The 21,843-nt window shown below is 45.6% G+C and overlaps 2 protein-coding genes across 6 annotated transcripts in view; one reads left to right on the top strand and one right to left on the bottom strand.

Moving 5' to 3' along the window:
* Positions 1 to 9,568, bottom strand: part of LOC119383604 (ATP-dependent 6-phosphofructokinase) — a 77,939-nt gene extending 68,371 nt beyond the window's left edge. For 2 of the 3 annotated variants that reach the window (XM_049412584.1, XM_049412583.1), the window contains exons 1-2: positions 9,281 to 9,568; positions 2,780 to 2,931 (exon numbers count right to left, since the gene is read on the bottom strand). In XM_049412584.1, the coding sequence (XP_049268541.1) occupies positions 2,780 to 2,931; positions 9,281 to 9,446 (318 nt within the window). In that variant the 5' untranslated portion in view covers positions 9,447 to 9,568. The remainder of the gene's footprint in view (positions 1 to 2,779; positions 2,932 to 9,280) is intronic. The other variant, XM_049412582.1, reaches the window with a different exon arrangement.
* Positions 1 to 20,184, top strand: part of LOC119383606 (60S ribosomal protein L19) — a 310,809-nt gene extending 290,625 nt beyond the window's left edge. The window contains exons 1-5 of one of the 3 annotated variants that reach the window (XM_037651852.2): positions 10,141 to 10,277; positions 10,563 to 10,669; positions 12,148 to 12,391; positions 18,443 to 18,553; positions 20,002 to 20,184. In XM_037651852.2, coding sequence (XP_037507780.1) covers positions 10,273 to 10,277; positions 10,563 to 10,669; positions 12,148 to 12,391; positions 18,443 to 18,553; positions 20,002 to 20,131 — 597 coding nt within the window. In that variant the 5' untranslated portion in view covers positions 10,141 to 10,272 and the 3' untranslated portion in view covers positions 20,132 to 20,184. Of the gene's footprint in view, positions 1 to 10,140; positions 10,278 to 10,560; positions 10,670 to 12,147; positions 12,392 to 18,442; positions 18,554 to 20,001 lie in introns of those variants that run through there. The other 2 variants (XM_049412589.1, XM_049412588.1) reach the window with 2 other exon arrangements.
* Positions 20,185 to 21,843: the final 1,659 nt, after the last annotated feature.

The raw sequence follows: 21,843 nt of genomic DNA, 5'->3' as shown, positions 1-21,843 counted from the left end.
CCAACACGACACCTGTATTGGGTCTTTTTGTGAAGGACTTTCAAGCACAAGCGTGGCTCTGTAGTAGAATACATACTCGACTGCCACGCGGAGTGCCTGGGTTGAAATGTCACTTGAGACCTGTTTTTTTTTTTTTATTGTGCACGATAGTTATGGACACCAGTGGTGGCGACCGCAGCAGTGGATAACTACACCACCAAAATTGGCTGTTGTGATCTCATAGCTTTCGCTGTAAAAAGGAATGCTTACTTAAAGGGGCCCTGCAACACTTCCCGAGTCAAAATGGGATATCGTCTCACTATTAGCGCATGATGCTTCACGAATCACATGTCACAAAAATTTTTAGAATCCATCAAGTACGAGCGGAGTTACAGAGGTTTGTCGCACGCTTCAAGCCCCTTCTCTTTTCGTACCAGCGAGCGCGCTGAAAGCTACACAGGGAAGGGGATGACAAGGGGACAAGAAGATGCGTCCCTTCGTCAGCGCACGTCATAACCTTGAGCACGTGGCAGCATCCCGCGATGGCCACGGTAACTACATAGCAAACAATGCTCAAGTCATTCAACCGCCGTGTACGTGGGTACACGGCGCAATAACTTGTGTGGAAGCAACATTTGTAGAGAGAAGAGGGAGCGATTTCTAGATGACCTTGAGAATTAATTGTAAATTCCAGGTTGCGAGCCATGCTATAATGTTTGGTTCGCATGTTCTCGGGAGCCTCGACTACGAATTGGCAGCGTTTTCTGACCATGCTAAAAAAGTGTTGCAGGACTCTAAGAGCAAAACCCAATGTTTCGAAACTAACTTTGCCCGTTCTTCGAGGGTGACAGAGGCACCAGTGAGAGCAGCTTATATGTATATACAACTGGCTCCTTTCTTTCATCTCAGAGCCACAGCGTTAGTATCCTGAAACGTGGTGATAGGCAGCTCAATCAATGATTTACTGATACTATCGATAGTGTAAGAGGGGCAGTTGACAGCATTACTATCGATAGTACTAGTGCTACTGGCAGTATTGTAATAGTTTGCTAGTGCACATGAGGTAGTTGTGCAATTCCTGGCTAGTGAAATCACCACGAAATTCGTGATTACGGACCACCAGTAACACTCAATCATGCATTTGCGAACAGGGACAGATTGACAAGTTTATGTCACTGTGCTACAAGCAGTATGTCACGCACTTTTACATCATAAATGGTACAATCAATATTTTATTTATCACTAATGCATGACATTGTTACTCTTTCCAATTGTCCACTGTCCGCGGAGGCAAATGTTTCTCGGCACCCAACAAGCTTAATAAAATATGTGCAAGATTAGACCGCAAGCTTTCCACAGCAGGAAAAACGAATGCCAACAGATGCGCGATAAATCACAAAACTAAGTTTGTTAGATGTAATTTATCCGTTGTATATTGCTTGCCCCTATCTTGTGGGAAAGTATACATCGACCAAACGGGTTGGTGTCTGAACACCAGGCTGTCAGAGCATAAGGGGTCCTTGGAAAAAAGTTATCATTCCCACATAAAGGGACACTGTTCTCAGTGTGGCTGCTTGCCACTGTTTGAGGACACCTCCGTGGTTTTCCATCATGGGAACCAACTAACCAGGGAAATAGTTGAAGCGTTTCACATTAACAAAAGAAATGACTGCTGCATTAGTCCAATCATCAATTTCATTAAGTCATCGCGAAGCCACCTTCCTGGAAGGCCTTTAAGTTGTAATGTCACTATTTCATTTTGTAATGTTCAAGTTGCAATGTCCTATTTCAGTTTTAAACTAGTCGGTTTTGAAAGTTTGAAATCATGCTCCTGATGTAGCTAAATACAATTTCTAGTGGAACATTTTGCAATCACCCTGGACTGTACATCATTTTTAAAGTGTATAAGCTGCGCATGCTTTGTTGATTTTTGGTTTTTTATTATTGCTTGAGTGTGCGCAGAAAGTTGTTCGTAGATAAGAATACATAGACTGTTGGTTCATCTTTACATGTGCATCAGTTATCCTATCACTAGAGTGCACACAAGAGTTGTTCGTTTATAAGTTTGTATTGAGGATTGATTCATTTCTGTGTCGCTCGGGGGTGCTTGGGTGCATATATATGAAATAATTTTCCTGAAAATAAATTCAGTTGCGAGAGTGGCGAGTGCCGTGTCCTTCTTGTCCCCTTTGTCCCCGTCCAAAGTGCGCTACTTCACCATATAGGTATAAGGTACATAAAGCGTTAATATTCTATATGACAGCGGTGCTAAAACAGTTGTGCATTTTGTAGACAGGAAGGTATACAAAAAAAAGACGAATCCATACATCGGTTTTGAAAGTTTGAAATCATGCTCCTGATGTAGCTAAATACAATTTCAACTTCCGTGCTGTTTGAAAAGCTACTTCAATTTTTTCAATCAAGACTTTCCTTAAAAATCTGTTTGGGCAGTAAACTGATTGTCTTGTGCTACGTGTCTTGCACACCACTTCTATTATAAGAAGCATTCAACGTAGCATAACTTGCATGAAAACTGACAAGTAGGTGTTCTTCCCTTTGTGTGCTCATTCTGGTGTTGACATTGAGCACCTCAGTATTGAACAAAACACATTGCGATAACATGAAAAAGACCATAATGTCGGTTGACTCATGCAGTGCAAGCATGAATCTAAACTGGCCTGCAGTCGAGGAGGGAGCAGGTCTCAAAGTGCCAAAACACTTTCGCGTTACTTCTTTGCCGAATAAATAACGATTGACTGAAGGGCTAAAGTCATCTTGATGAAATGATGGCGTCAGTCACCTTGTGAATAATGCCCGAGACGCTGACCCAGGAGGCCTCGACAATGGCGTCACCGCCATTGACCATGCCCTGGTAGCCCTCCCGGATGAAGAACACTCGGGCGCCCAGGTAGAGGCCCATGCGCACCACGGCACGCACGGCCGCATTCATGCCTGCATCAAAGAGGTGCGACTAGGAAGTTAAAGGAGTACCGACATGATTCAGCGGCATAGAAAAATGGATAATTTTTGTTTTCTTGGCATGTAGTGTTGACGCTCTCCACATGCTGGAGCCAGGAAACACGTATAATATATTTTAGTTTTAATTTTAATGTTTTCCCGCCCAGCATCCGCAAGACAACTCCGCAGCAATGGACATCATGACGAGTCAACACAGTTCGCTGGATTTGCGAAATCTGAGTCCTGGATGCTGTCACAGCTGCTGGGTGTCAATTCGCCCTTCGTTGTTCACATGCAACATGTACAACCAACAGTTAACTGCAGAGTGCTGCAAGAATATCAAGAATTGCTGTCCCCACGCGACTTAGACCTACATCACACGGTGTTTACACGTAGCTGTGATACCATCCCCTTGATATCGAAATTGAAAGTGGCTTTTTATGGAAGCGGTATTACAAATTAATATATATTAAATGCATTCTGAGCAACCATTTTTTAGTGCTCTTGACACCAGTACCTTTCTTAAGAGCAACAATACGAAAATTTCTAAAATTCGTGTGAGTGCTCCTTTAACAACAATGCGCTATAGTCAAATCTTGCCTCGTAGAAGAAAGCGAATGCCTGTTCAGTCGCGGCGTAAACAGTTTGTTTTTGCCAGTTCTGCATGGTAATGGCAAGAGAGAAACCAATTAACTTTTATAGCAGAGTAACTATTAGAGTTCCAGTAGCTACGACAAACTGCAAAACTACTGGACAGGACATTCGATATGTCAAGTTTTCCCACATGCGTAACGCCTGCAGCCGACAATTAACTTGCACACGTGCCTTGAGCTGGTGATTCAAATATTTTCATGAGAAGAACAGTGGCATGACTGGCTGTACACTAAGTAGACGTTCAATTGTTCTGTCATTTATAGGCCCTCTAGAATTTGCACAAACGATCATCCCACTAACTTTGTTTCTCATTTAGTGGAGCCTGCAGAAGATGGGGACTTAAATTGGTGCATGCATCATAATTAAAAATTTTAAATGTTAAAAAATTTCTAGTAATGAATCAAGTGACTAATAGATTCACTTCTGACAATATTGAATTCACATTCGATTTGGTCTCAGCAATTACTACTCATGCACCCCTAATAGTGATTTGTGATTGAAGGAGATAAACAAGAGAGAGACAGTTGCACTAAAGCCAATTTTTAAAACCTAATTATACAAATATGAATACAAAGAATAATGAAAGCGCCGAGTAGAAATCAAATGTTACAGCACTAAATCAACAGAGATACTTGTAAAAAAATTTCGGATGTTGTTCTAACAGTGTCTGAATCTACTGTATATAAGTTTGCAGTGAGCAGTAGAAAGCAACTGGTAAGTGAAAATAAAAAAACAAATTGTCACTTTTAAAATTAGCAAAATGACGCAACAGTACTATCAGGTAGAAATGAAAACAGGTGCAGAATCAGATCTTGTCACATAAGGAAGAAACATGTAATGACCGATAGTGAAACAATTTTTTAACTGATTTTTTAAATCATGTTTTCACGTCCCCTTGAGAGTGCACATTCACAGAACGTAGTTATCAATGGTGATTCGAAACACGCCTTTGTAAACTTCATAAGCAACGAAAGTACAGAGTCAAAATTTATGACGGCATACCAAAGCAACAGAGCGACTAGAGAGCTCCACATTGACTTTAACCACCTAAAGTCAATTAGTGTGCACACAAAGCTTGGCACATGAATGTTCATTTCTTGCATACTACAGAGTACTCCAATTAAAAATGCTGCAGCATTGGATGGGAAATGAACCTGTAACGTGGAGCTCGGAAGGAATGACAAATAAAAAAAGGCCGCATAGGAATTTCGCAATTTTTTGTTAAGGCTGTCCTTTAAGCTACGATTCATTAAAAAAAGTAAAGAGGAAAGCTAATGATCTAAGACAGCAAGCAGGTTGCTAGTTGCTGCATTTATTTTATTATTTATTATAGTGCTTGTCGGTAACAAAGTTCTTTAGCAAGAATACCAAAGTGTTTGTTGAGACACAAGCGTTCACAAAAGGCAAACATAAACAAGAGAAATGATTTGGTTTAGAGAAAGCTTTAACTAGAAAACAAGAAGGCAGGTTGGCCTCTTTACTTTGGTGTCATTCATGAATCATGGAGGTTGCTGTCTCACGTTTAGACTACTTTTCTATGAAACCATGGTTACCAAAATGCTTCTTCAAAGAAGCAAGCAAAGCTGTCAATGGACAAAATGCAATCGCATCGGTGTCAAGCAGCTAATACACAAATACGCAGCAGCCTCTCTGGCTCAAGTACAAGCCATCATCATATGAAGGGAAGGAAGACATGTTATGCCACTGCAATGACAAAACATGCCAGTCACTGCATGACAGTCCAAAGATGACGCAGGCAATGCACATGAACACGTGTCCTGCTGTTTTGACAGCGATTCATATTTGGCTGACGGTAGCTAGGAAGAATCCACAGATTCAGCTATGACAAATTACACTAAGTGGCTAGAAACCAGATGACTCTCAGAGCGGCTGAGTAATAGTGAACGTTTCTTGCATCACAACAGCATTGAGAGGGCCCCACCAATCCTTCACGTGGCACCATTATTTTCGGGAAAAATTTTCTGCATCCAAAGTTATGGCTGGATGTGGAAACGGCTAGCGACCAGGGCATTTGACAACAACTGCCCATCACAAGTGACAGTCGCATACTGTGGCTCACGACAAACCCGACACACGACACGGATGACTGTAGACATTTTAAAATAGTGCTTTTACTGAATTATATTTTCCGCACAATTTGCAGAAACAGACTGAACTTTGCAGCCTATGCAGCCCAATTCTAGCTCATTTATGGCCAAAGTTGAACTTCGTTCCAACTGGTTGTTAATAATAATAATTGTTGGGGTTGAACGTCCAAAAACCACGATATGATTATGAGGGACGCCGCAGTGGAGGGCTCTGGAAATTTTTTTTGACCACCTGGGATTCTTTAACATGCACCTAAATTTAAGTACACTGGCCTCAAGCATTTTCACTTCCACCGAAAATGCGGTCACCACGGCCGGGATTCGATCCCGCGACCTTCGGGTCTACAGTTGAGCACCATAACCACTAGACCACCCTGGTGGGTTCCAGTTGGTCATTAAGCTTAGGCTATGCACGAATGTATAGCCGAGCTATCACAATATACCTAGTAAAGACCAGTCAGCCACTGCAAAAACAGCCTGAGTCTTTTTATGCATACGAGTGAATATAGATGAAATTTGGTCAGAATTAATAGGACATCAAGCATGTGGGTTTAAACGGAGACAGTACTTTGCTGCATTTTTTTCCACTCTCTCTTTTTACCACCCCAAATACAGAAAAAAAACCAGACCAGTACCAGCTTGAATGAAGCAGTTACACTCCTCTGTATTAGTTGCATTCCACTTGGCTTTAGTTGAAGAGAAACAGCTATATCTCATTCATGACAGCACACCAAGAGGGAAAAAACGATAGAAGGAAAGAAATAATGTACAATTGTCTTGCCTTCCTGATCGCTTTCCTTTCTCCTGCTGCTTTCTTCCTCATATTATTGTACTAGTGCCAATCAGGAAACAATTAGGTACCATTCAACCAACTCGCACAAAGAAAGGAAAATGATAGCGCAGTACTATTTTGCTACTTTTTAATTATGTTAAATGTGATTTCACCAATAGGCAGTTTATGCGTTATGTACATATACAAGGGTTCTCCCAAGAAATTTTTTAGGGGTGAACATTTTAAGAGCCAAAGGGTGGGGGGGAGGCATATCCAGTTTAAGAATTTCAAGTTTTAAAGCTTCCCATTTTCAACAATCATTTCGTTCCTGGAATCTATGAAGCACATAGAAAATGGAAGCAAGGGCGCTTGTGTCTAGCACTGGCACTGGAGTTGGCAATCTTTCAATGCTCAAGGCCCCCTGTTCACACTCGTTATACATGACCAGGCCGTGGGAGGCACGGCTTGCTGGCATAGTGTGCGCACAGTTGCTACGTATTGGTTCCTCAGGTGCTCATTTCAAAGAGTTTATCAAAAGCGGTGGGGAGAACCTTGGTATGTACAGGTAATGTTCAAATTAGAGAACAAGCTGAAAGCCTGTACAATATAAACACGTTCACTGGGTGATGGCTGTAATCATTATGCACAGATTTCTTATTTGAAGAGGCACATCATCTCACATTATGCATCAGGAAGCATTGATAACGACACTCTTTGCTTTTTTTTTAAATTATAGAATAGAATAGACTAAGATTATATGTTGCAAAGATCTCAGAAATATAGGGTTCCTTTGATGTCAGCTACTGTGCGAACTGAATCGCACTACTTTTTATTTGTACTTATTTTATGCAATATGTGGATACAAAAGGGTTTATTAATGTGTGTGTATGTGTATATACATATATGTAGTTTGATGATGATGGGAAAAAATAAAAGATTGTTTTTGATACAATTAGAAAATCTAAAAATTTCCCTTATAAGACGTTATTAAAAAGTAGCAAAATGGTACTGCAATATTATTTTTCTTTTTTTGCTTGAGTTGGTTGAATAGTACCTCAATGTTTCCTGATTTTCGGGAATGTACATACAACTCGGGAAGCAAGCAGTGTTATGTGGGGCACTTTCAATCTTGACCGCGGGCTCTGTTGATCATAATCAAATGTAACCCATGCAACTGCAATTTGATTGGTTGGAGTTTATAAACAGAAATTTAATCTCAGGACATCACATGTTGAAGGCCACCAGCCCACAGAAAAGCAAGCATAGAGCTTCTAGGAGAAACAAACTTTGGAATAACAGGCAAGTGAGAGTGATGCAGGCTCCAAGGAAACAACAACAACATCTAGAAGGGAAACAAGGCCACTCTATTGGGGGAATTGAATCTTGGAGAGGTGCCATTGTGGTCTATGCAGTCTGAGATTTGCCCAGAGAAAAGAGATGATCTCGTGATGATAAAGCTTTTGTTGTATATACGTATAAACTCATCACATGATTCTATGTGTGCCACATAAAATTATATATAAACTATGATGTCAATCAATCATTTAGTACTCCACAGATAACCCTTATCAGAAATGTACGAAGAGTAATGCCCAAGTTGTGAAGTGATCTCAATTGTGCAACACCAAAATGCAGTTACGTCACGTTTGTATAAACACTAGCTGACAGGTTATGCGGGTGATCCGAGAGTTGCGTCACAAATTGGACAGATCACCCCTCGATACAATAAGCGCCGCAGTAAGCACAACAAAAGATAAGAGAAGATCAATCAATCACCACGCCGGAAGGCGGCGTAGTGATTGATTGGCAGCTGCAAATGACGGAAGCTGGCACCGAACTACACACAGATAGAGCTCAAAGCCGAAAGCGGAACGCCCGACAAATTTGGAAGAGCGCCGAAAGGTCACGGCAAGGTGAATTCTGTCAGTGAGCGCCAAAGACAACACCTACGGCAGCTCTCGCTAAAAAAACGAACACAGTTATTTCAATCGGATGACAGCGAATCGCAGAGTTCAAGCTCCTGTCATCTTTAGAATCGTTGCCCCCACGTTTTTCCCAGCTCCTCAAGCTGAAAGCCGTGTTTATACATGCAACAGGGGGGAGTGGACGCGGTGCCAAGATTGGGTCAAGATTATACACCGGCCCCCGCGTCGTCTGCTACAGCGCAGCACCGAAACAGACGACAAGAACATATCGCGCATCTCGCAAACACAAAATCATAGTCTAGAGATAACGAAAACTCGTGCCACTTGCAAATAAAGCTTCAAATCGTTATTTGATCGGTGCGACGGCGTAACCGCGAAGCGGGTGAATACTGCGACGGAATTGGACTGATTCAGTAGTTTGGATGCTCTTGATCGATTAACTTCACTTAGGCGCACACGGGAAGACTCTAGGGGCCTTTCCGAGCTTGAGATCAACGCCGCGCCGTGAACGAATCTTAAAAGTGAGCAGATGCAAAACAGAAACTACGACCGTGAATGAATTAACCACGACAGCTGGCTGCAGTACGCCACACATCCTCTTCCGGCCGCACTAAACGGTTTACAGCCGGTGCTCTTATCGCAGAGATCGAGATATAGAAAGAACGCGGTACAATTGGACATCCGCATATAGAACGGCGCGCTTTAATACCGGCCGGCCGGCAAGTTCGTGCGTTACGCGCAGATTGTCACGTACAGCGCAACACAAAAAGGCGGGTGCCGAATTTTTAAGGGCGGCAGAACATAGCGAAAGGAAAATAAAATATAGCCATTCGTGGCATATAGCCCTGCCCACGGAGAGCACTTGCAATACGAGATAATCGTACCTTGGGAGTCACCGCCGCTGGTGAAGACTGCGATCACTTTTCCTTTATGAGATCCCTGGGCCACTCGCGTCTCGCGGACGGTATTTCCCAGCTCGGCCGCGGAGGCGAACTCATGTTGTTCTTTCTCCACGAACTGTTCTTGTTTTCGAGCCGCGATTTCAGCCATCGCGAGAGCGTCGTAACTCCTCCGAGGAGCCCTGAGAGATGAGGACGGGACGGAAACGAGCAGCGAGATGCTCGCCCAGAGAAATGCGCTGTCCCTTCGACCTTGCAGCAGTACGCGCAGTACGCGCTCTGGGAACGTTCTTTTCTCGCAGCACGCGATTGGCTCGCGCGGCTGCAACCCCCGCTTTCGGATTCGTTTTATGATGATGATGATAAAGATAAAAATTTTATAGGTTATGTTGAAACTTGTAGCCTATGAGTTTTTTTATCCTTGTGTACCAGATGCAAATTTTAAAGATATGTTTTAGTCAGCTGCAAGCGCTAAATTGATCTCACGACCAAACAACACTTATCCTTGAGTGTTAGTTGCAAATCTCAAAGGCTATGCTTTTGTTTGATTCAAATACTAGTGACGTCATGACTGCCATACTACAAAACTAAAGACAAGATTCTTTACTTTAGTGCCTAAATAAACTACGACGTATACGCAACAGAATTTTCAAATATTCAAACAATGATTTTAGCTTTAGTCATGCATTTTCTTTCCAACTTTTTTGGCAAAACACGAGCGCGCAAGAACACTAAAACAGAACCAGTGAAGGGACCTTCTGACAGACATTTTTGTCTAGTCTTTTAAAAAGGGAATTAATGTTGATCTCGGCTTTTTCATTAACTGTCAAAATAGTTAAAATTTGATATTTGAGAACTGCTGCGTATAACGTTGGTTTGCTTTGGAAAATTTGAGAACTATATCTTCGGGCGGAGGACTACTTTCCGTTTAGGTCGGTGCTTGATCTTTTCACACTGCGCGTGGTTCTGCTGGAAGCATGAGGTAAGTAGACTCTGCGAATTTATGCGTTGAAATCGAGTAAAGATGGTGTTTCGTGGCATGAGACACGTTCTAGAGACGAGTGTTGCATTCGCCCGCAGCATCGCTGTGTCTCGTTTAGCGAATCTGAGTAAATAAAATGCGTTTTGCCGGCAAGCGGCGGGCACATGATGTGGCGCTAGGCTTAGCTGCCAGCCAGCCCTAGCACATTTCCCGTGCGCCGCTGCGGAAGGGCGCAGATGTCTGACAACTACGAACTTCAATTTGCAAATTACCTTTTTTCCGCAGTACGCTGCGCTTACAGAAGCGGCTGGCTGCCGCCGTCCTCAAGTGCGGCCGTAAGAAAGTCTGGCTGGATCCCAACGAGACAAACGAGATCGCAAACTCCAACTCCCGTAAGTGAACTTTACTGGTGATTGCTTCTTGCGGTCAATATTGACGAGCATCGTAGAGACGCAACGGTAGCTGTGCGCATTATTCAAAAGCTTTAGCTTGCGTTGGCTATTACGGGATAGTGGGTGACAAGTCGGTACATGTGCGTCGACTTTTGTCGGAACTGGTTTTCCACGCCATGCGACTGTGAGTGCGGTGTTTTCAAGCAATATGCTAGGCGATCAGATTGTACTGCGCAGTGGTGTCAGAAGTAGGGTATTTACAATTTGTTGGGTTTAAAAGATGATGGGTCACTTGTTTTCCTCGTATGTCAAGTTCCCATTACATGTCCGATAAAGGATCCGGGAGCCTGTTCTTAGAAGCACGAACTCTTCTATGTGTGAAGCTTTGCTTGACATTGTTTATCGATTCGTTTTCTGTCAATGTGAACTGCTGCTTAGGCCAGCGTAAGGTAGTAGGAGTTATAAGCTTGTTGAGTGCCATTAGCATGCTGCTAGAGACCGTGGAAGTGATTGGATGATCAATGTGCAGAGACTGAACAAAGAGAATAAATGTTATGAAAGCTTAAATATCAACACTCCCAACATACAGCATACACCGAGTGGAGTAAAAGAGATCATATCGTAAAGTCAAAAAACGTTGAAGTGGGCAAGAAGTGTCTTGTTTGTTGCAAGTGGCACTCTCACTGTACATTGCTTCGGTTCACTTGCACTATTTTAGAAAGCTTAAAAAATGGGCTTCTTTTGGCATAGTTTCACGTGCTGTTACATGTACGAAAATTGTGGGTCATAATTAGCTAACATGTCGACTGAGCAGCACAGAGAAACAAATGTTAGCTGCTTTAGCTAGCCTTGTGGATGTTATGGTTGCGTGTGTGTGCAGAGCGTGTGCTTTGATGGCTGTACCAAGATTGCAGTGTTGTTGCATCTTGATTATATTTGTCATTTTTGAAACTGAATGGCAGTCGAGCATAGCTGCCCACTTTTACTTCTGTGCATACAAGGAAGAGCATTACAGTTACAGCAGGTCAGCAAGAGCTGATACAGCTTTGCCGGGCGCATTGGGCTTCAGAATATGGATGGTTTTCACGTGTTCATGTCACGTCACAAATACAGCTTGTCTGTGTACCAGTTAACCAACATGGTGGCTCCAATGGTGTCAACATGGCTCACTCGCTGCTGGGGGCTTCAATGTCACAAAGACATCCAGAACACTGGCGTCTGTGCAAGTGTAATAATGGCAGTGCAAGCTCAGAACATCAAGATATTCGTGGGGCGTCACAGACCCAGCTCCCCACTCTTCTGGTGCTCCAGCGTGGTGGCTTGAGTGACATCGCTACAAGTGACTGGTTCTTGTTGGTCAGTGAGGCTTGTTAGTGTTTTAAAAGCGAAATGGTTCCCAATAAAGGCAGTACCAGGGTCGGGCCATTACTTCAGCTGCAGTCTTCTCTTGAGCTGTCTTGTTTGGCACTCCCTTTCAGGCCAGAACATCCGGAAGCTCATTAAGGATGGTCTGATCATCCGCAAGCCTGTGGCGGTGCACTCTCGTGCCCGTGTCCGCAAGAACCAGGAGGCTCGGCGCAAGGGTCGCCACTGCGGCCCTGGCAAGAGGAAGGGTACTGCCAATGCCCGTATGCCCCGCAAGGTCATCTGGATCCGCAGAATGCGGGTCCTCAGGCGGCTGCTCAAAAAGTACCGCGAGGCCAAGAAGATCGACAAGCACCTGTTAGTACCATTTTTGTCCTAAGTAGTGTCCTAGTGTTTGGGGGAAAGCTTCTGGCGTGCCATGTGTCTTGTACAGGGCTCGAGGGTTGAAACGCATCATCAAAAACCTTCAGTATAATGGCTTGTAAGTGCAATTGCTTGAGATCAATCCATCATGTTGTTACGAAACCAGCTGCTAAACGCAGGTTTGACTCCGATGTAAATGTCTGAGTCGAAATTACGCCAATATGGTACGCGTTGAAGATTGTGAAAACGGAAATGTATGCATTACTTAGCCCTAAATTGTCCCATTTCAATTCGTGAGGACTGTACTTGTTCCGCTGTAGCTGGATGGGTAACCATCGTTGCAAGCATCGTGCTCTAGTGTAAAAAAGGGGTGAATTTTTGCAATAAATTGAATCCTCAAAGCCTTTTAAATTGGCAACAGAAATTGGGGTAAGAACTAAGTATGGTGGAAATAAACTGCATGGAAGGCTTTGGGGATGATGTTGTGGGCATCCTGGTGGAGTTTTTTAGTACTTAGGTTGGGGCAAAAATTATTTTTCTCTTGGTAGGTGTTTTTGGTTTTAAGTGGCCCTAACAGCCAAGTTTTTCTATGACTTTCATGCTCTGATGAGTGGGAAATTGAGTTTTAAGTGCTCTAACATAACGCACAATGCTAGCAGTCGAAGTATCCCCGACAGCGAAATTTTTGTTAGCTTTTTTTACTGCAATTGGTAGCTGTGTGTCTGGTAATCCCAAAATTGGATTGTTAGTGCCCTGAAGTATTGTATTACTAATGCTAGCGTCGTCGTGACCAACTTCAGCCTCACTTCGAAGTGCCCGCCTAAAATCATAAGAAACTAGCACCCCACCGTGGGGGAGCGTCTAAGATCACATACGTTCAAGTTTTGGTGGTGGTGAAAGTGCAGTCTTCAAGTCGGCCCCGCACACAGTAAAGAATGAGATTATGTGGGAGCTTGCGAAATGTGTCACCTCAAGGAAAAGAAATGCATTCCTGGCGTAAGCAGCAAAAACCACCTTGAAGCAGCCCGACAACAGAGGGAGAGAAGTGACGAACAGATGTTGCGAGGTGCTACCAATTCAGATGAGCACTGACACTTACTTTTAGACCAAATTAAGATACCTTGGAGGCAACGTTCACCTCTTAATAATCGGTCAGAAGTGCCCTGGTATACAGGACAATTGAACAACGCAAACATCTCGGTTTTAATTTTGGTATCGAGGGTCCTTTAAGGGGAGACGCGGGTCTTGGAACGATCAAAAATGGTCAAAAAATCGATTTTTCGCAAAGCTTATTTTCGAGGCATTTGTACTTCTGAGCACCTACTCTCAAATTGCTAACGCTAAATTCGGTCGGGAAACGCGATAAAATCGCCTTTCAAAGCACCCCGGCAGCACTAAAATGTCCCCAAAAGGACGAAATTTGTTCGAACTTCCCGCGCGCGCCATGAGCGTTGCAGCGGGCCGAGCGCCGCCATCTTGGGCTAGATTTGAAGCTGTTTTCTTTGTGCACATTTTGCGCCATCTCAAAATGGCGTCGCTCAAGCAGAACGGCCGCCGTCGCGGGTTTTCTGAAGGTCGTTTCCAGGCCACTGATTGGCTCTCACGCGGCGCGCTTTTCAAGCGCGCCTTTCCGAGTCTCCCATTGGCTGGCGCGACCAACACGTCATCGACGTCATTTTTTTTTCTTTGTGTTGGGTTCTCCGCCGTGGCTGACCGTTTGTGTGCGCCTGCTTTTGCGATCGTGCCTGTTTCTCGACGGATCGTGTTTCCACTTTGTGCCGGTAGTTTTTACACGCGATCGAGATGCCTGGAGACTCTCGTCTGAAACCATCGACGCAACAAGCTTTTGGAAGCCGTAAAAAACGGGCTTGGAACAAGAAGGCGCCGGCTACAAGTGCACCGTCAGCAGCGGAGTTGGAGTCGCGGCCGGACCCTTTGGATCTGCCGGGAACTTCAACTGACGACACCGTGGGACCAAGTTCGACTAGCGAAACACTTCGGGTTGATGCCGCGTACTACTCAACGGCGAAGCAGGCGCAGCGAGTTGAGAGATCGGCGCAAACGAAGACTGTTCTGTCTGGAAAGTCGGCTACCCAGCGCAAGTTCGACCTTCTTGGAGTCAGCGCGGAGTGCCAGACCGGTGACGCCGGGACTGATTTTTTGCTCGTCGATATGAAAGTTTTGAATAACTTTTTTGCACAAGCGAAGTGCGACAAATGCGACGCAAAAAGCCTCAGCGTGAGGAAGGCAACGGACAAGGAGTACGGCCTTGCGGTAAAGCTTATTTTTTCTTGCAGCAATTGTGATTTCGCAGCACTGTGCCAGCAGTTGTGAGAGCCTGCTGGCACGGTGCTGTGAAGGGAAGACCCAGAACGCGAGTGAGAGTCTTCATTCAGTCATCTGGACCCAAACTTCAAAGAATGGGAACGCTTCGCTGGAAAGTGTGAAGCGAGCCGCCGCTGAGGCTGTTGCCATCTACAACCAAGGAAGAAGGGCAACCAACGAGTCCATTGCTGCAAGTTTGGGCTATGTTGCTGGGGATTGCCTTGTTCGACGAAGCCTAGAAAAAGACTCTCTGTGTTTACGCAAGGCAAATGCAACTCATCTGAAGAGCACCAACACAAAAAAGACTCTTGCAAGGCGACACAAAACGGGTGCAACTGAAGATTACAGTCCTGGACTACTTTGAAGGTATTCTCTCAAGCATAGCAACCTATTACCCAGGGTAACATGCTGCCTAACATCTAGAAGGTTCTTCCTAAAGACTGAAAAGACATATGAGCAGCCAGTCGCTTGAGCCTCATACCCCATGGCTTCTCCAGAAACCCCCAGCCGCTTGTCATGGTGGGGTTTTGATCATGCTTTACACATTGGAAAATTTTTTTAGATATGATTCCTTGGGTGGAACAAGACACTTTCTGTTTTGTTTTGAAGGGAAACAGATGGGGAACATGTGAATAAAATTTATGATTAAAGGTTCCTTTTAGAAATTTATACAGTGCGTGTCAAACTTCAAACGCGATTTTCTCAGCTTCACATTTTTTGCCAACTTGACCAGCCTTACGGATCTTTTCATTATGTTTCTGTAAGGTAATTTTGATAAATTTTATACCGTTGAATTCGTAAGAAATAGGACTGTGGAGCTATGCTATTTTTTTGTGTCTAAGATGAACATATGAAATTTTGTGAACAATAATGAGAGCTAGTTGCATTTCAAGATGACACAATGTCAATACAATTGAAAGTTCTTATATGATGATATATCTCAGTGACAATATAAATAGCATAGCTCCACATGGCAGGTCTTTGGCTACAGCTGCATCTTAAACAGAACCTAAAAATACTGAGGGAAGGTGTCTTAATGACCCGTAAGAAATTACCTAATTAGATTTCACTTATGCTCTCACAATTTGATAACTAATTGAAGTACATGAAAACTAATTATATTTTTGAAAACAGGAGGAAGAAATACATATACACACCCAATTTCATTACAATATCTCCAATAATAAAACTTTTCGTTTCGAGACCAGTGTCTCCCCTTAAGTTTTGATTAGTTGTGTCACTTAGAACAGTTGCCCAAAATCATAATTTTCAAGGAACTGATCACTCGCGTATCATTCAACCAGTTTTGTTCCCATGTGCAAGACAAGTTAATATGGCTTGAAAACTTTGCTGCTCTGGAGGTGTAGCAAAACAGGTCTTGTGGAGGTGTGCTGTACATGGAGTTCTGTCAGGTTTATGAAGCCATAACTGGTGCAAAACTGTTCAGAAGTGCCAGTAGTGCCCTTTCCCAGCTCTTGTTTTCACAGGATCCGAGTGCTCCAGTGTGGTACAGTCAAACCTCGATATATCGAACACGGACATATCGAATTATTGCCTATATCGAACGGTTCCTATATCACGTGGGAAATCACATGCATTTTTAATTTTTTATTTCGAACGAAGTTTGACGTATAATGGATATATCGAACTCGGCCACCCCAAACCGCCCGCGCTCCGTTGACAGGCGGCGAGCTTTCCCGCCGCGCTCCGTTGACAGGCGGCGAGCTTTCCCGCAACTCTCGAAAATAGCGGTAGCGCGGTGGGCGTTTACGACTGCTGCACACATAGATGGCGCCGAGTGCGCCACTTGAACGTAGCAGCATACGCACGCCGCAGCCTTGCAGCAATGACGCACTGCACTTGTTGCACCAGCTCCTCCTTGATAGTATCGCCAGGCATCCGTCACCGTCGCATCGGTCGTTGTTGTGCTCGTGTGTTAGGCCTGCCGCGCGTTGTGGTGTGTGTAGCGATGGCTGCAGACGCGAAGAAACGGACGACCCTGACTTTTGCAGCAAAACTGGAAGCAATCCAGCGCGTTGAGAATGGTGAGAAGAAGTCGAGCGTCGCGGACGGGTTAGGCATACCAAGGAGCAATTGAGTACTCTGCTCAAAAACAAAGCCGACATAAAGGCCAAGGCCGAGAAGAGTCAGCACTCGGGCGCGCGGCGTGTACGCAAAGCTGCTTTTGAAGATGTTGAGAAGTCTCTCCACAAGTGGTTCATGGACGCAAGGGCCCGAAATATTCCTGTATCGGGGCCGATGTTGCAACAGAAGGCAAAGAACTTTGCATTCATTCTCGGCGTCGAGAATTTCAGTGCGAGTAGCGGTTGGCTACAACGTTTTAAGACTCGTTTCAACATTGTCGGGAAGACTGTGTCGGGAGAGAGTGAGGACGCCAATGATGAATTCAGAAGTGGCTTGATCATGAGTGGCCCAAAGTTCTCGCCAAGTATGAGCCGAGCCAAATCTTTAATGCTGACGAGACGGGCCTGTTCTGGCAAATGCTTCCGCGGCAAACGCTGGACACTCGCGGGGACAAGTGCCACGGGGGCAAGCAAGGCAAGGCCCGTGTGACGGTCCTATTGGCTGCCAATATGGATGGGAGCACGAAGCTGCGGCCACTTGTAATTGGCAAATTTAAAACCCCGAGGTGCATGCGGAACTGCCTCAATATTCCGGTGACTTATGCCTGGAATAAGAAGTCGTGGATGACGAGGGATATTTTCCTCAAGTGGCTGAAGGCGTGGGATTCGGACCTGGTGCGTCAGGGACGGAAGGTATGCCTTATCGTCGATAACTGCACGGCACACCACACCTATGCCCAGCTGAGCAACATCGAAGTGGTATTTCTGCCGCCCAACACCACTTCGAAGCTCCAACCGTTGGACCAGGGCATTATCCGCACATTTAAGTCTATCTACAAGCGTCGGCTGATCGACATTTTGCTTGTAAGACTCCGGATGGGCCAAGATCTGAAGATCGATCTTTTGGGCGCCATCCAAATGCTCAAGGCGTCGTGGGAAAACGTCAAGCAGTCGACGATAGCCAACTGCTTTCGGCATGCGGGCTTCGGTGGACGCACTGACGAAGCATCAGTGGAAGAATCCGAGGAAGCTGGGTTGGCATGCGCAGATGAAGAAAGCGAGCTCGCCGAAACGTGGAGCAAGCTGGAGAGCTTTGTAGGTGCGGAGCCGCAAAGCATGTGCATCGAAGACTTCGTTGGAGGTGACGACAGCACTGGTACAACGGCGGAGCTAACGGATGTAGAGATCGTCGCCGAAGCTACCGCTGAGCAGCCGAATGAAGACTCTGCCGAGGTGGATCCCGCAAGCGCTGATGGTGCCCCGCTCCCGACATCAGCTGAGGTCGTAGCCGCTTTGGCCCTTGCGTGCCGCCACTGCAGCGCGATTGAAGGCACCGGCCTTTCACTTGTGGATCGCCTGGACTATGTTGAGGACGCAGTCGTCAAACACGCCATTGCCAACAAAAAGCAGGCTACTCTTTTTCAGTATTTTAAGCCAACACAATAAATACTTTGTTTGAATCTTCAAGTGAGTATTTACTGCACCACGATTGGTTCGTTGGTTGTTTTCCACAAGTTCTTGACGCATTTTTTACGTGATTTTTTATATCGAATTCTGGATATATCGAACTATTTCGCGATCGCCGTGCCGTTCGATATATCGAGGTTCGACTGTATTTCAATCTCACCTTGCGTAGGTACCATGACCTGTACTTGAAGGCCAAGGGCAACGTGTTCAAGAACAAGCGTGTCCTCATGGAGTACATCCACAAGAAGAAGGCTGAGAAGGCCAGGTCCAAGCAGCTCAAGTGAGTCTTCCTGCTCCTTTGTCGTGGCTACATGTATTTGCTCTCGTTATGCCTCTTGAGCGCACTGCCTGCCCGTTGCGGTGCAGGTGTCTGACGAGAAGCAGGGTTTGCTGCATTTGCTGGTGCATTGATTGCACCCTCGAGCTTTGTCATCCCGTGCAGTGATTGCACCCAAACACTGCAGTGTGTGGCGAAGGCAGTGACACCACCAAATGTTTGCCTCTCTCAGAAGTGACTACTGCTCCCCATGCATACACATTACAGAAGCTCACTACTGAGCATTATGATAGTTACATGTTCTGTTGGCAGGCACAAACTGAACACTTTCCCTTCACTTTTTCTTTAACCGTATCTAATAATGGGCGTACAGGAGAACTTGCGGCCATGTGGAAAGTTGCAGTACGAGCGTTGAGCATCTGCACAATCGCTGTGTCATCATGGTGCACGACTGTGTGACATGGGGCTTCTCTGCGTTCTTCTTTCTGGGGCAGGGTGCACGATTTCAGTGGCTCGTTTGACTCCTTTGATAGGGGCTTTTTTTGTAATTATGAGTGTGTGTTTCCAGTATTGAACGTATTGAAACAAGCGCCAATTCGCCACTGTGTACAATCAAAGTGATCCAATTAAGAAATGGCTGCTAAGATGGCTCAACGACACATCTTTTTCCAGAGCATGCCTATTGTCCTAGCACTCAGCCAGAAGCATCTGTGCACAAGTTGCCTGCACCTGCTACCAATGAATGGTGCATGCATAGCATGTGCGTGGAAGTTTCAAGCAAGCATTTCTTGTGACAACGAAGTGGATACCCACTCATTGCTACGCTCAGTTCCCTCCACAAGAAATGTCAAAAAAAGAAATTTTAAGATTCTCATGCCACTTCGTCCGCTTCAATATCTATTGACAGTGTTAATACAGTATCTGACCTTTCTCACTTGGGGCCATATTCCAAGACTATTGCTTTTTGTGACACGATCACGAGATTTCACGGTATTGGTGTCGTGTGCATTAGTTTCATTAAGCAGCAACACTCCTGGCCAGTCATCTTGGCACAGTATCAAACCATAGACTGTCGAGTGCGTGCCGGCCAACTGCATCCACAACAAAATAAATTGTCCAGCTCGTGTTCTCGGTCATGCTCTCTATGGGGTGTCACCTGTGGCTCAGTCAGTAGTGTGTGTGCACCCCTTGGTGCAGGCTTGTGTACATCCACCTTTGAGGAGCAGATGCTGCTGCCTTCTAAAGTGGTACCTGATTGTAGGTTCGTGAAATCTCTCGAAAGTGACACCGTTGCTAAATGCTGTCTCAGGATGTGGCGCTATGTCTAGTCGCTTGCCTTTGTTTTCTTATGGCTTTGAGGATCGCTGTGAATGGTGCCTCTCTCTTGTTGTGCTGCAGTTTTTGTTTTGTCTGGAATTTTGTGTTTAACGTGCATGCCTGTCATTGTGCAGCGACCAAGCCGAGGCCAGGAGGCAAAAGGTGCGCGAAGCCCGCAACCGCCGTGCCGAGAGGATACAGCAGAAGAAGGCAGAGATGCTGCTTTCCCTCCAGAAAGAAGAGGCTGCAGCCGCCAAGAAGTGATACTGCCGCACGGGTGTGGAGGAGAAATAAAAATGTGGACTGTTCATACTGTACTACACCGCACTGTGCTTGGGGTCTTGTGCAGCAAAGGGTGTGGGCCTAGCACGCTCTTGCTTCTTTCAGTGCAGTGTTGTGACCCTGTTATGTTGTCCTGGGTGCAATTTATATGTGCGAAGTGACCAAGAGGGCAAACTGCTAGTTCCATTTTATTATTTGTAAATTCCAATACGTATGTTACATTTTGAATGCTTATAAAGTGGTTGCAAAATAAGCGTAAAGTTACAGTAAACGTGCGATAAATTTCTTCTCTATAAGTTCTTTTGATAATTGCAGGGCACAGTGCATCACCTCTGTTTCCTGCCACATGGGGACACTTGCCACGCATTCGTCTAGACTTTCCGACTCATAATTGCAGGCTGTGCTTGGTGTAGTGCCCCGAGCTAGTCTAAATTATGGTTTTGTATTGTGAGAGACAGGCAACGCTTAATGACAACGAAAGCTCTGATTCAAAAGGTGCCTGCTTGTTGGTGCACACTGTCAAGAGTAGCAGTGTACCATTCCCCGACAATACAGCTCAGACCACTTATAACGTAACCGCTTACAGTGAAGTACCGGCTATAATGCGGTTTTTTCTGACTCCCGTTTACTCTCCCATAGAACTCTATGTATACGCATACCGCTTATTGTGCAGAGCCCCGAGATGAAAGACCGGTTATAATGCGGCTGCCGGAACATTGTCAGAGATGCGACGGTGCGAGCGCGGAGATGCGCCGGCGGGGGAGAGACGGCATTACAAAGGAGGAGGGGACGCGGAACGAACGAACAAGGAGCGGGGGGAGAAAAAAAAAGGGATGGCTGTGGGGGACAGCAGCCCGGCGCAGGTGCGTGGTGTGAGGAGGGGGAGCGGTTGCGCGGCCGACGGAGAAGCCTTTGCCCCCTTCAGCCGCTTGACATGCGCGCTTCGTCGTTGCTTCGTCGTAGAGCGCAGATATCGCGCGTGCAACCTCGATTCCCCCGCAAGTAACAATGAGACGCGATTGAGCTTTCGCCTTTGCCACCAACAGGCGGACTTACAAGCTTGAAAGACTTTTTCAGGATAGTTGCCGCGGCTGTTCTCCCGATCGCGAACCGAAACTTCGTTTCACGCGTGATGCCCTCGGTTTAGCTCGCGAGTGCGATATCTTCTACTCCCGATCTCCGTGTTGCCTAGGGCAAGCTTGTCGCGGTGGCATGCCAAGTTGCAACGCGCACGCTAGGCCTAACGAGCGCTAGCTGCCATGTCGGCGGCCGCGGACTACAGAAGTTGCGGTTTGGTGCCGAGTCAATGAAACATTTTGCAATTGTTGCATTTAGAAGGGGTGACTTACATCTTTTACGAAAACGCGGGCGTGCGTGTGAAACACTCGAGTGGTGGTTTGTGGTCGCCACCGTTTTCGACATCGCGGACGCGCAGTGTGTTACCGCGGCGACTTCCCGTGACGGCGCATTTTTTCCGCATTCGTTATTTCGGCACCGCAGGTCCGCGGACGCTAACAGTTCAACATTTTCAAATGTAAGCAGATGCAAACTTACGCCCCAGTCGCATGCCGCGATAGTCGGAATCGCGCGCCTGCCTGTTGGTTATGTTTTGTACACGTGCAACCTTTCAAAAATGTTGTTTTGGTTATAGTGCGGTACCGCTTATAGTGCGGATATCCGCGACTCCGGTGACT

The sequence above is a fragment of the Rhipicephalus sanguineus genome, chromosome 2 (genome assembly GCF_013339695.2).
Source record: "Rhipicephalus sanguineus isolate Rsan-2018 chromosome 2, BIME_Rsan_1.4, whole genome shotgun sequence".
Classification (NCBI taxonomy): Eukaryota; Metazoa; Arthropoda; class Arachnida; order Ixodida; family Ixodidae; genus Rhipicephalus; species Rhipicephalus sanguineus.
This window is presented reverse-complemented; position numbering and strand designations above follow the sequence as displayed.